The following is a 12546-nucleotide window of genomic DNA, read 5'->3' on the forward strand; positions in this document are numbered from 1 at the left end:
TGCCTATCTTGTTTTATCTATCAACCTTCGGGGATATTTTGGTGGGTGGGGGTGAGTATTCTGAGTATTTCGAAGCAAATCTCAGCCATCTCACCCATAAATCAAATGGTACTAACTAAATGGTATTTGACATCCTACAAACAAATAGTAGTCTCTACTTTCAACCATATCAGCTAGGGTTTTGAGCAAGGAGGTTGAGACCCACTGGTATAGTCCAGACCCCTAGTTTTAATGACGATAACTCCGGAGAAGTGAGCTACCCAACGTTGGTGCTAGAGCGGGTACCAGGAAGAAGTCGGTCCTCCCGGCTGTCTGGTGAGTGACGGCCTAGGCTGGTGACCATTTCCCAAGCCCCGTCCCTGGGAGGGGGAGGGGGACCCTCCACTAACGGCTGGCAGGAAGAATCCCGGCTGTTCCCCGAACACACTTCTGGAAGCACAGACCGGGTGCGCGGCAGCGGGCCACGAATGCAGCCGGGTACTGGGACGTGCAAGCCGCGGTAACTGGAGCGGGGGATCCTGGGCGGTATACCCGGGTCTGGGGTGGCCTTGGAAAGAGAAGGGGGCCTGCTCCCACGACCGGTGGGATAACCCGGGGCCAAGGTCAGGCTACGGCCCGGGTCGCCCCGCCGCCACCCCGGGTCCACGTGGGGAGCAGGCCGGCGAGGCTGGCGCGGCGCCCACGCCCGTAGCTGGGAGAGCAGGAAGTAGTCTTCCGCGGGCGCGGCCCTGGGCGCGGCGCTGCAGGTGCGGCTCAATGTGGCGCGGTCCGGCGGCAGGTGCAGAGGAGGGGGTGAGCGCGGGGTCGCCTTCGCGGCCAGGGAACGCCAGCCCCGGGGTCGGAGCTTGCGGCTGAGCCCGGCCTGGAGAGGGTGTTTGGGGAGGGGGTGCTGACTTGAGGCTCGGATCCGGCCGCCGGGAGGGTCTCGAATCGGGGGTGGGGTGGGGTGGGGTGGGGTGGGGGGCGCTGCTGGGGGTCTCCAGCTCGGGAGAGGGATGGGGGCGGTGAAAGTAGGGGGAAGGAGGAGACTGCAACAAGGTTTTGGAAGTGTGAGCGGGACTAGGTAGAGGGACGCGGGGCAGGTTGGGGGGCGGGGGTTCTCTAGACGCCGGGGAACGCGGGGTGGTCCCAAGGCTCTGGGGACGCAGTCCTGCCCGGGGATGAGGGGAAACGTGGACCTGCAGATGAGCCGAGTCGAGAGGCGTTAAGCCTGTAGAGGATATGGAGCAGGGGCGGAGGAGGGGGACTGGGGGGAGGAAGGGGGCCCGAGGCTCTAGCACCCACAGGCACCTCCCGCGGCTACCGAGATCTAACACCAGCACCACCATCTGCGGGCAGGGAGCGCACAAGGGCTGCCAGGGGCCCGACGCGAGCCTGACTCCAAAGGCCATTTCTCTGAGGCTGTGGCTTTAAGGGAGACGTTGGGCTTGCGGGCTCTTTAAGGAGGCGGTTGTGGGCGTGTCAGGAAATGAGTCCTGGGCCCGCCTCGCCGGCGGGAGCGGCCTCGGAAGTCCGGAGGCTGCGGGGCGGAGCTAGGGCCGGCACCCGGGAAGACCGCCCGCCTTGGGCTTGTACTGGCCCAGCTTCCTTCCGGTCCAAAGCACCTGGGTCCTGAGCGCCTCTGACCTCGCCTGCACCCTCTTTCCAAACCCCCCGCACGCTCTCCTTTCAGCTCCTTGCATGCCTCCCCCTCTCACCCTGCAAACCTTTCTCTCCCATAGCAACCCATGCCTGTCTCTCTCTGCACCTCTTCCCCACGCTGTCCCCCGCCCTTTTCTAGCACCTCCGCCCTGCATTTCTCCCCCTTTTCCTTCCATATCTCTCCCCCGCCACCCCCCTTCCTGCGAATCCTCCTTGCTAGGTCCCAGCCCCTTCTCCCCTGACCTGTCATCTCTGTCCAACCTTAGCCTGTCCCTCACCTCTTCCCTGTGTCTGTCTCATGAATCCTCTCAGGGTGGCAGCAGGTTGTGGGACTCACCCCAGAGCAGAACCTCTCCATCCAGGAGAAGGGTGGGAGGCCTCCAGGCCACCTGCCATGTGACAGTTGAGGACTTCAGCTTGCAGAAAGCAGAAGTGAGCCCACTGCTCCGTACTCCAGGAAATCAGTCTGGCTGTAGGGTGACCCAGCTCCTCTGCTACCATGAACAGGGCCTCTCTGAAGCGGTCAAAGATCCTGCACATGGCACTGATGGGGACTTCCGACCCCTCCGGAGAGGCAGAGGCCAGCCACGAGAAGCCCTTTGTGCTGCGGGCACTGCAGATCGCTCTGGTAGTCTCTCTCTACTGGGTCACGTCCATCTCCATGGTGTTCCTTAACAAGTACCTGCTGGATAGCCCCTCCCTACGGCTGGACACCCCCATCTTCGTCACCTTCTACCAGTGCCTGGTGACCGCGCTGCTGTGCAAGGGCCTCAGCTCACTGGCCACCTGCTGCCCTGGTACCATGGACTTCCCCACCCTGCGCCTGGACCTCAGGGTGGCCCGAAGCATCCTGCCCCTGTCGGTGGTCTTCATCGGCATGATCACCTTCAATAACCTCTGCCTCAAGTATGTGGGTGTGGCCTTCTACAACGTGGGCCGCTCACTCACCACCGTCTTCAATGTGCTGCTCTCCTACCTGCTACTCAAGCAAACCACCTCCTTCTATGCCCTGCTCACCTGCAGCATCATCATTGGTGAGTGGCCAGCCAGGGCCACGGGGAATGGCTGTGGGGGGTGGGGGAAGATGGGGGCCAAAACCCTAAAGAACAACCCTGTCAAACACCTTTGACTTTATCTGTCCCAGCTCCCTTGTCGTGACAGTTATATGAGGAAGAGCCTGGGGTCCAGAGAAAGCAAGTAACTTTCTGGAGGTCACCTAGCAAGTTAGGAGCCCAGTCAGGGCCCTTCAAACAAGATGGGATTCTAATCTACATTTCACAGAGGGAAAACCAAGGCACAGAGAAGTTAAGTAATTTGTCAAAGATCGCTCAGCTAAGTGGCAGAGGTGGGATCTGATCTCAAGTAATCTGGCTCCTTACACTTGACCACTATACTCTCTTGCTTCTCAAGACTTCAAGTGTCCTGACTCCCCATCCAGTGCTCTTTCTAGAGGACATGGCATCTTGTAATAAATATACCATCACCGTCTGACCTTGCAGGCTTACAATAATGCCTGAGTCAGTGCCAAGAGATATGCTTTGAGATAACTTAGCCGTCTTCCCAGACTTGACCCTCAGAAAATAAAAATGATTGATGGGGACATTGTGCTAATCATTCGCATACAGCATCTCCTATGTTCCCCAGAGATCCCCTGGGTGGTAGCATCACCATGATCAACTCTACACAAACAAGGAAACTGACACTCAGAGAGGTTAAGTCACTTACCCAGAGCCCCACAGCTAGGAAGTAGCCATGCTGGGATGCAAACTCAGATTGGCTGGACCCCCAGGCCTGTGCTTCTAACCACTCTGCTCTGTTCTTGTCCCCTAGAGGTTAGGACTGCACTATCCAGTTCAGCAGCCACTGACCACATGTGTCTATTCCAATTCAAATTCAGTGAAATTTTTTAAATTCAGTTATTCAGTTGCAGGTGTTGTTACCTGATTCTGTAGCCACATTTCAAGTGCTTAGTCGCCACGTGTAGCCAGTGGCTACTGTATTGGACAGCACAGATAACAGAACATTTCCATCATCACAAAATGTTTTATTGCAGCCCATTAGGTAAGAGCACCTCCAGCTTCCCACCCCCTCAGAGCCCTCCTGGGGCTCAGTCATCCAGGGATGGGATCTTTCTTTGAACCTGTTCAGGTTCTTCCTGGTGCTGCAAATTTCATCTTGGTCGACCTACATATTCTCAGTTGGTGTCTCAGAGTCTCAGGCTGAGTTGCACTGGTTGCCGGGGAGAGGCCCATCCCAGGCCACCTGTCCTAGAAAATGTTCCCCTCACTGAGCCACTTCGGGACCTAGGGCTGCCCAGTCTAGGTCCAAGGTGGGAGAGGGAGCAGGGCAGAGGTTGGAGTGGGGGGGAGCTGCTAAGACCCCTGGCAGATCGGGCTCGCTGCTCCCACTTCCTCCCCAAGGGAGCTGGTATGGGCTCCCAGGCCTCACTTAGCCAAATGCCCCAGGGATCTCCACTTCAGCCCTGCTGACCCTATAAGGGGTGGAGTGGGAGGGACCTCCTGGTTGGCAAATTTGCATGCCGACCAGTGAAGTCATTAGGGAAACTAGGCCCAAGTCCCGAAAAGTAATCAAAGTAGCAGATGGTGAGATAGCTTCTGGGAAAGTGCATTCGCTGGCCAGCCTGATGGGGCAGGCGCCCTGGAGGCTGGTGCTCTCTGCTGGCCCAGCACCTGGCTTCCTCTCCGCAGTGTTTCCCTTTCCTTCCTTCCTCCTCGTGGGGGAAGATGGGTCTCAGGTGACTCTCCAGGCCTCCTGGGATTGGGACACAAAAGGTGCTATGGAAACCCTGGTGGGGAGTGGGGAGGGAGGAATCTAAGCAGGCATTCCGGAGAAAATACTAGATGGGTATAAGGAAGGAGTGAGGAGAGAATGTTCTAGTCAGTAGAAAACATATGTGCATTTCTGCATGGCTGGGCCAGAGCAAGATGCACCCATGAGGCTGCCCAAGTTAAGTGAGTCTGGACTATTTCCTGAGGGCAGTGGGGAGGCACAGAGGGGCTTTAAGCCAGGACAGGACCTGAGCAGATCTGTACTGTAGGAAGATCATTCTGTTTGCAAGGCGGAGAGTAGATTGATTGGAGTGGGAGGGTCAAGAATGTGACCCAGGTCTCTACAGCTGAAGGAAATGGGAGCTCAGAGAAGTTAAGTAAACTGTCCCCAGGCCACCCAGCCTCTAAATAGCAGAGCCTGATCAGAGCCCAAATCTCTCTGACACCAAAACCACGTCGTGGGAGATACAACATGTGTAAGATTCAGCCCCTGCCTTCTGGGAAGGTGGGGTCTAGCTAAAGAGACTGTACTGTCCCCATGGGCAGGTGCCTAGCAGCCCAGGGCAGGCAAGGGTCTTGAAGGAAAGCACAGCAGGAGAAGGCCAGGAAGAGGTCTGGGTGCTGGGGGTATCAGGAAAGACTTCACCCCTGCAGAGACTGGCTTTGACCCTGAAGAATGAGTGGAATCTCCCAGGAAGGAGGAGGGTGCCTCTGGTGCAGTAAATGGTCAAGGACGCTGAGCTCTGGTGTGAGAAGCAGGGAGATGAGAGGGGACTCGGGGTGATCGTGACACAGAGACACAGGTCGTGGCAAGGGCGTGGGAAGCCCAGCATGCCAGGCTGAGACTCCTTGCAGACTTGGGGGGCAGTGGGGTGCCATGGAGGCTCTGTGAGCAGGAGATGTCACAACATGAGAGTCTCAGAAAGAGTGACTATCCCCAAAGACCTCAGGCCACAAGTGCTTCTAACCATTGTAGGCTCCCATTTTACAGACCGGGAAGCCGAGGCTCCGAGACCTTAAGTCGCTTTCCCAAGGTCACCTTAACCACTAAGTGCTGTATCTGTGCTCATCCTTCAGAGATCATTTCGAATGTTGCTTTCCAGGTGCCCCAGGCCAGCACAGTCGCCCAGTTATGGGCTCTCACAGCACCCTGTACTGTTTTATGGGCCTCATTACAATTGTAATTAAAGAAGTCATTGGGAAATGAATCGTTTTAATGTCTCTCTCCTCTGCCAGAATGTGAGCTCCGTAAGGAAGGGTTCATGTCCTGGGCTACTTCCCCAGCCCTGCGTGGTGCTTAGCATGTAGTGGAGACTTTGCGCACGTTTCTTGCAGGAAGAGCAGGGAGGATGGGATGATGAGGACAGCATTACACAGTCTGTGAACTTTGGTGGCAAAATTCTCTGTCCTTCCTCCTGCCCATCCTCATCCCCCTTGCCCTTCTCCTCCTCTCCCTACTATAGGTGGCTTCTGGCTTGGTGTGGACCAGGAGGGCGCAGAGGGTACCCTGTCTTGGACGGGCACCCTTTTTGGCGTGCTCGCCAGCCTCTGCGTCTCACTCAACGCCATCTACACGAAGAAGGTGCTCCCGGCGGTGGACGGCAGCATCTGGCGTCTGACCTTCTACAACAACGTCAACGCCTGCGTCCTCTTTCTGCCCCTGCTCCTGCTGCTGGGGGAGCTCCCGGCCCTCTACAACTTCCCCCAGCTGGGCAGCGCCCACTTCTGGGGCATGATGACGCTGGGCGGCCTGTTTGGCTTCGCCATCGGCTATGTAACAGGACTGCAGATCAAGTTCACCAGTCCCCTGACCCACAACGTGTCCGGCACAGCCAAAGCCTGCGCCCAGACGGTGCTGGCCGTCCTCTACTACGAGGAGACGAAGAGCTTCCTCTGGTGGATGAGCAACATGATGGTGCTGGGAGGCTCCTCCGCCTATACCTGGGTCAGGGGCTGGGAGATGAAAAAGACTCAGGAGGAGCCCCGCCCCAAGGAGGAGGAGAAGAGTAACGTGGAGGTGTGAGCTTCTCCGGAGACCCTGCGATGGCCCCGCCCAGCCCAGGGAGAATGCCCATGAATGCAGTGAAGGTGTCTCTCTGGACCCAGAGACAGTGGCCTTACAGACCTGATGGGAATCTGGTGGTTGAAATGGAACCAGTGTTTCCAAGTGATGTCAGAAAGTTGCCAAACCTGTCTCGACCCCCTTTCCTATTTCTGGGTTTCTGTCCTCCCCTAGGGAGGAGGGTCCCCCATGGGATCTGGAAGAGCACCAGCTCTCTGGGAGTAGGAGAGGGACAGCACCCCTTCCTGTCCCCCTGCCAGGGCCTCCTACCTCCACATGACCTTTGGGGTTGGGAACAGGCCACAACCTTTAAGGGACAGTATTGGCAAAGCCATTATGTCTTCACTTGGACTCAGGGGAGATGGGGGTGTGACCCCACCACAGGCTTAGGATTTGGGAAACCTCACACCTCTGTGCCCCGGGGCAGGCAGCATAGCTTTGGCCCACCCCAAACCAGCCTTCTTTTGGAGGAAAGTGTAGGTTGGGCTGAGGGAGGAAATGGACAAACATTCTCTCTTCTCTGCATTGAGACAAGCAGCCCCCGTGCAAGGGGGTGAAGGATCAGCGGTACCCGAGCCTGGCCCAGGCACCTGCAGGGGCTGCTGGGAAGTGGCCTGGGAGTGGGCTGCATCATGGGAGAGCGCCTTTTCCCTGCGCCCTTCCCCCCCCCACCCGCTGTCTGCACCCCACGTTTCCACTGTTTGAATGTGGCAGTCATTAACACCCTCCCGCAGTTGCTAACACCAGTTTTGCCCGCCTCACTCCCCTGCCCCTGAGGGGCAGCTGCCACCTGGCACAAACAACTACCTGGCTCAGGTAACAGCCCCCCAGAAGTGGAGGCAGGGAGGCGCTTTGGCTTCTCCCAACTCTGCCTCTCCAGGGCATGCTGATGGAGCCAGGGTCAGCTCAGAGCCTTCCACCTAAGCTGTGCTGGGCCCCCCAAGATCCAGGTCCCTGCAGGGCAGGTGTTGTAACCTGATCTTGATGAAGGTGTTAAGCTAACAATTACAAACTTCCCTGAGTTTGGGGCCAAAAGAATCTTCCCTTCCCCTCACCATACCCTCCGGGCCTGAGGGTGGCTTTCACAACTCCTGTCCCTTCTGTTGCGTGTTTTGTTCCACCAAGTGGAACAAAACTCCTTGGGGTAACTCCTGATGTTTTCAGCCCCTGTAACGAAAGGCTGGGGAGAGAGGGTCTTCTCACGAGTACTCTCTTCCAGTCCCCGCACAATCCCAGGTGGTTTCTAATGAAGTTGGTGGGGCCTGATTCCCTGAATTGTGTGTGATTTAATTAAAAATCAGAGTAAGACATCCTGTGTGTGTGCAGCGAGAAGGGACAGGCAGGGTCTGGCTGGGATTTATGAACGAAGGCTCATCCCTGCCATCGCCAAGCCTGGGTTCTAGCAGGACAGCCCTTCTAAGAATCTGTTCTCCCTCCAGGCAAGGGGTTGATCCAAATACCAAGACTCCTTCCAGACCTCAGGTTTCATATTGGTGCTTGTTGCCATTTACTGGGCACTTGCTGGAGGCAAGACACTGCTGAGTCCTCTATTCCATCATTCATCTCCACAACCCTCCCACGCGCCTTGAGGTGGGCACCATCACTGATCCCCCATTTTACAGATGAGGACACTGAGGCTCAAGGAGGAGCACAGGAAGGAAGAGGCAGCAGTAGGATTCAGACGGAGGTCTCTGCCTTCAGAGCACAGGTACTTAACCACAATGCCCTTAACTGTACCCAGCATTTTTTGAGCATCTACTATGTGCCAGGCACTGTGGTAGAACATACTGGTATGAAGACCCAAATCTGCTTCAAGGGTCTCGAATATAAACACACATCAAGGTCCCCATAACAGATGCAGTATTGCCCTGAGGTCTCAGAAGATGGAGAGACCAAGTCTTCACACGGGCCAAGATGTTTGAACTGAATATTGCTGGGCAAGTAGGGGGCTCCAGGAGCAAGGGTAGACTGGCCCAGGAAACAAGGTTAAGCTGAGGAAAGAGCACTTGGTGGGGGGAGGGTGAATAGAAAAGGAGGGTGGTGGGGCTTCCCTGGTGGCGCAGTGGTTGAGAATCTGCCTGCCAATGCAGGGAACACGGGTTCAAGCCCTGGTCTGGGAAGATCCCACATGCCGCGGAGCAACTAGGCCCGTGAGCCACAACTACTGAGCCTGCGTGTCTGGAGCCTGTGCTCCGCAACAAGAGAGGCCGCGATAGTGAGAGGCCCGCGCACCGCGATGAAGAGTGGCCCCCGCTTGCCGCAACTGGAGAAAGCCCTCGCACAGAAACGAAGACCCAACACAGCCAAAAATAAATAAATAAATTTAAAAAAAAAAAAAAAAAAGGAGGATGGGCCATGGCATGAACAGCCTTGAATGCAGTGGTCAATCTGGACTTGATTCTAAACGATTTTAAAACCATCACCAGGTCCCTTAAACAGAGAAGGGACATAATCGTTTCTGCACCCTTTGTATGATCAGAAAATTGAGATAACATTCTTAATGTTAGTTGCACTTTCTTGAACAAGATTCAAGAAAACCTAAATAGTTTGAAAAAAATTCAGGCAGCCTTAACTCTCAGGACACAACTGAAGAGCCTACTGGGCAAGACCCCCACACAGAAAAGCACAAAGATGTGCAGTGTATGTGGATGGGTTTGAATCCACACGCGGCAGAAGACCCCAGTTCTGATGCAGATGAAGCCCAGGGAACAGCCAGAGCCAGCTTTCCAGCATCCCAGCATCTCCCACAGTCAGCACCGCTGCCCCCAGCTCATCTCTATGGTATTTAAAGGAGCCAAGACCACCTCCAGGAATGTGTCCCCTGCAAGCAGCAGAAGAGGTGCTCCTTCCCCTGCAAACCCACTGTTCCCCTTCTCTCTTGTCCCTTTTTTTTTTTGAACAAATTGTCTTTTGTTTGTGACATACAAATACAACCAATGGAAAAAGAGATCACTTTCTCCCGTTGATTCCAGTGATAACAAGTTGCTAAAGAAAAAATGTACCTATCAAGAAGGAGTTTCTCTTCAAAGTTTCCTCTAAAATAAAAAGCCAGGAAGGGTTAAAAAGAACCATATAAATGTCATATACACATCTGACATCAACAAAGATAACCTGAAATAGGGTGGATACAACTAAAAGAAAAGAAAAAAAAAACTCAGAAAGTATATTTTAACTTGCCCCAAACAACAAACAAAAAAAAAGCCTGGTACAAAAGGCAGGGATGTGGAAGTCAGCCTGCCCAGCAAAAAAAAATTGGTGGGTGAAGATGGAGAATTTAGGAACAGTGAGCTGGGCCAACACTGCAACACGCCTCTGCTTCAGAATGCATCGCTCTTCACTTCTGTTTTTGAAGAGCACTTGACCAGGAGTCAGGAGACCTGGGTTCCACTTCTTAGAAGCTAGAGGGCCTCAGGCAAGTCCCCTAACCTTTCCAGGCCTCACTTTTCCTATCTGAGATATGGGGATAATCCTTGTCCATCCTGCCACACAAAATGATTGTGAATTAATGCTCAGCATCGTTCTGGAAATACAGTGAGCTATTGTTCTTATCAACATCAACAAACAACAATCTCTTGGAGTATTAACTGTGCGTCAGGCACTAGGGAGACAAACAGTGGACAAGACACTAAAAACAAGTAAACAAATAAATACAGCATGTTGAGGACAATGAAGAAAACAAAAAAGCCAAAATGGAGAATATCAGAGGGGAACCTTCTCTAGACAAAAGAATCAGAGAAGTCCTCTCTCTGAGCACATTTAACCTCAGACGCAAATGATGGGAAGCAGCCCGCCACAGGAAGAGCTAAAGAAAGGGCATCCCATGCAAAGGCCCTGAGGAAGGAAGAGTTGGGTGTGGTCCAGAACCAGAGAGAAGTCCAGGCGGGTAGGAGCAGAGTTGGGGAACCAGCTATTCCCAGGGGACAAAAAAATCCCAGGAATAAGGACTTCCCTGGTGGCACAGTGGTTAAGAATCTGCCTGCCAATGCAGGGGACACGGGTTTGATCCCTGGTCCGGGAAGATCCCACATGCCACGGAGCAACTAAGCCTGTGCACCACAACTACTGAGCCTGCACTCTAGAGCCCGCGAACCACAACTACTGAGCCCACGTGCCACAACTACTGAAGCCCGCATGCCTAGAGCCCGTGCTCCGCAACAAGAGAAGCCACCACAATGAGAAGCCCACGCACCACAACGAAGACGAGCCCCCACTCGCCACAGCTAAAGAAAGCCTGTGCGCAGCAACAAAGACCCAATGCAGCCAAAAATAAAAATAAATAAATTTGTATTTAAAAAAAATCCCAGGAATAGGAAAGGCGGAAGAGACAGACTTGGCAACTTTCTGACATTACTTGGAAACACTGGCTCCTTTTGGTTCCACTCACCATGGGGTGGAGAGGAGGTCAGAGACCAAGTTCCAGCCGGGGAGCACCTTACTGACCACAGCAAGGAGGTTAGATTTATTCTCAGTGCCTGGGGAAGCCACTGGGAGTGCCATGACTGGTTTATAGCTTAAAAAGTTCCCTCTAGCTGCTGTGAGGAGAATGAATTAGATAAATCAGTTAACCTCTCTGATCCTTTTCCTCATATGAAAGAAAAGAAAGTTCTAATTAAGAGATAATATGTTGATTTAAGGAGTCAACATACATGAAATTTAGTTACTAGATGAGAAAACTGAGGCCCCAAAGGGTCAAATGACTAGTCCGGGACACCAATGACAAAACAGTGTGGTACTCAGCCCTGCTGGCCCCCCTGTCTGATTTGCTTCCCACAGCGGCCTCACCAGATGCAGCCCTCGCCCAGACCACCCCCCCGCCCCACAAACCTTGGCTCCTGTGAAAGTGCTAAATTTAGGACCTGAAACCAGCTGAAATGGGACAGCAGAGCCTGCTGCACGGAAGCACCTGGTCCAGGTGTGCTGGGAGCTTAGGTGAAGGAAGGCTATGGGTGGTGTGGGGCAGGCAGGGGTGGTTACTAGCGTGGAGACGACAGCAGGATGTCCGGCACCTGGTGCGCACAGGTGGGGAATTTATAACATGAGAGCTGGGAATGAGTTGGGAAATCAGAGTCCAGCCCCAGATTCCACAGACAAGCCTGAGGCTCAGAATGCATGACAGACTTGCCCAAGGCCGCAGTGCGATGGAACCCAGACCCCTCCTCCCAGGCCAGTGCCCTTTCTCTAAGCATCATCATCATCATTTTTAGAAATAATAATAATCACCATGATTATTATTATTGCTAGCAATTGTTAGATACTCACCACATGCCAGGTGCTATTCTAAGCACTTGACCCGTATTAACATCTGCAACGGGTACTATTAACATCCCCCTTTCACAGATGAGGGAACCAAGACACAGAGAAATTAGCAACGTGACCCAAATCACAGAGCTAGGTTCCCTCTCTGCACAGTGAGACTGAATATACAAACGGACATTGGCCAAACCATATATGATAATAGAACTCTGACCCACAGCTTCGGCAGCAATCAGCTCTGGAACCCAAACCAATACCTCCACAGACATGAGCCCAGGACAGTTAGGATCTGGGGAACGACTACCTGTTTCGCTACTTTGGCCCGCACCCCCTACTTCCAACTAAGGACCAACCAGTCACATAAGGCGCCCTGCCCCCTTGTAATCAGCCCACCTCCAGCTTCCCCATCGGTTTAACAGCCTCCTGTAGCCTTCCCTTTTCTCACTATAAAGCTTTCCCATTCCTCGGCCTGCCTTCAAATCTTTGCCATGTTACAAGTGATGGTGGCCGACTCCCCGGCTAGAGCAAGCCCCGAATAAATAGCCTGTTTGTTCTCATTTGGGTGATCTTTGTTTATTTCTACAACTCCTATTCCCCATCAGCTTTCTGTCCAGGTACAGGCTGGCTTGGGAGGAGGAAATAGTCTCAGGTGAGCCCCAGCCAGGTGGAAGGAGCCTGTGGTGTGAGGGTGGGGCTCGTTGGGGGTGGCTGCATTTCTACCAGTCCTGCAGTCTGGCTTCCAGGCTGCTCTGTAGCCCCAGAAGGCTTATATGATTTTCCATCCAGCTAGCGAGACTCTCT

At 54.0% G+C, this 12546-nt stretch overlaps 1 protein-coding gene across 5 annotated transcripts; it reads left to right on the top strand.

Annotated features, from left to right (window-relative positions):
* Window positions 1–379: 379 nt before the first annotated feature.
* Window positions 380–12302, top strand: SLC35C1 (solute carrier family 35 member C1). 5 transcript variants are annotated; one of them, XM_061201626.1, is made up of 3 exons: window positions 380–499; window positions 2149–2675; window positions 5894–12302. In XM_061201626.1, exons 1-3 carry the CDS (start codon window positions 468–470, stop codon window positions 6451–6453), a joined length of 1119 nt encoding a protein of 372 aa, XP_061057609.1. In that variant the 5' UTR covers window positions 380–467; the 3' UTR covers window positions 6454–12302. The 5 variants fall into 5 exon arrangements, with proteins under 5 accessions (XP_061057609.1, XP_061057611.1, XP_061057612.1 ...); XM_061201628.1 differs by lacking the exon at window positions 380–499 and adding an exon at window positions 509–792; XM_061201629.1 differs by lacking the exon at window positions 380–499 and adding an exon at window positions 509–746.
* Window positions 12303–12546: the final 244 nt, after the last annotated feature.

The sequence above is a fragment of the Eubalaena glacialis genome, chromosome 10 (assembly GCF_028564815.1).
Source record: "Eubalaena glacialis isolate mEubGla1 chromosome 10, mEubGla1.1.hap2.+ XY, whole genome shotgun sequence".
Lineage (NCBI taxonomy): Eukaryota > Metazoa > Chordata > Mammalia > Artiodactyla > Balaenidae > Eubalaena > Eubalaena glacialis.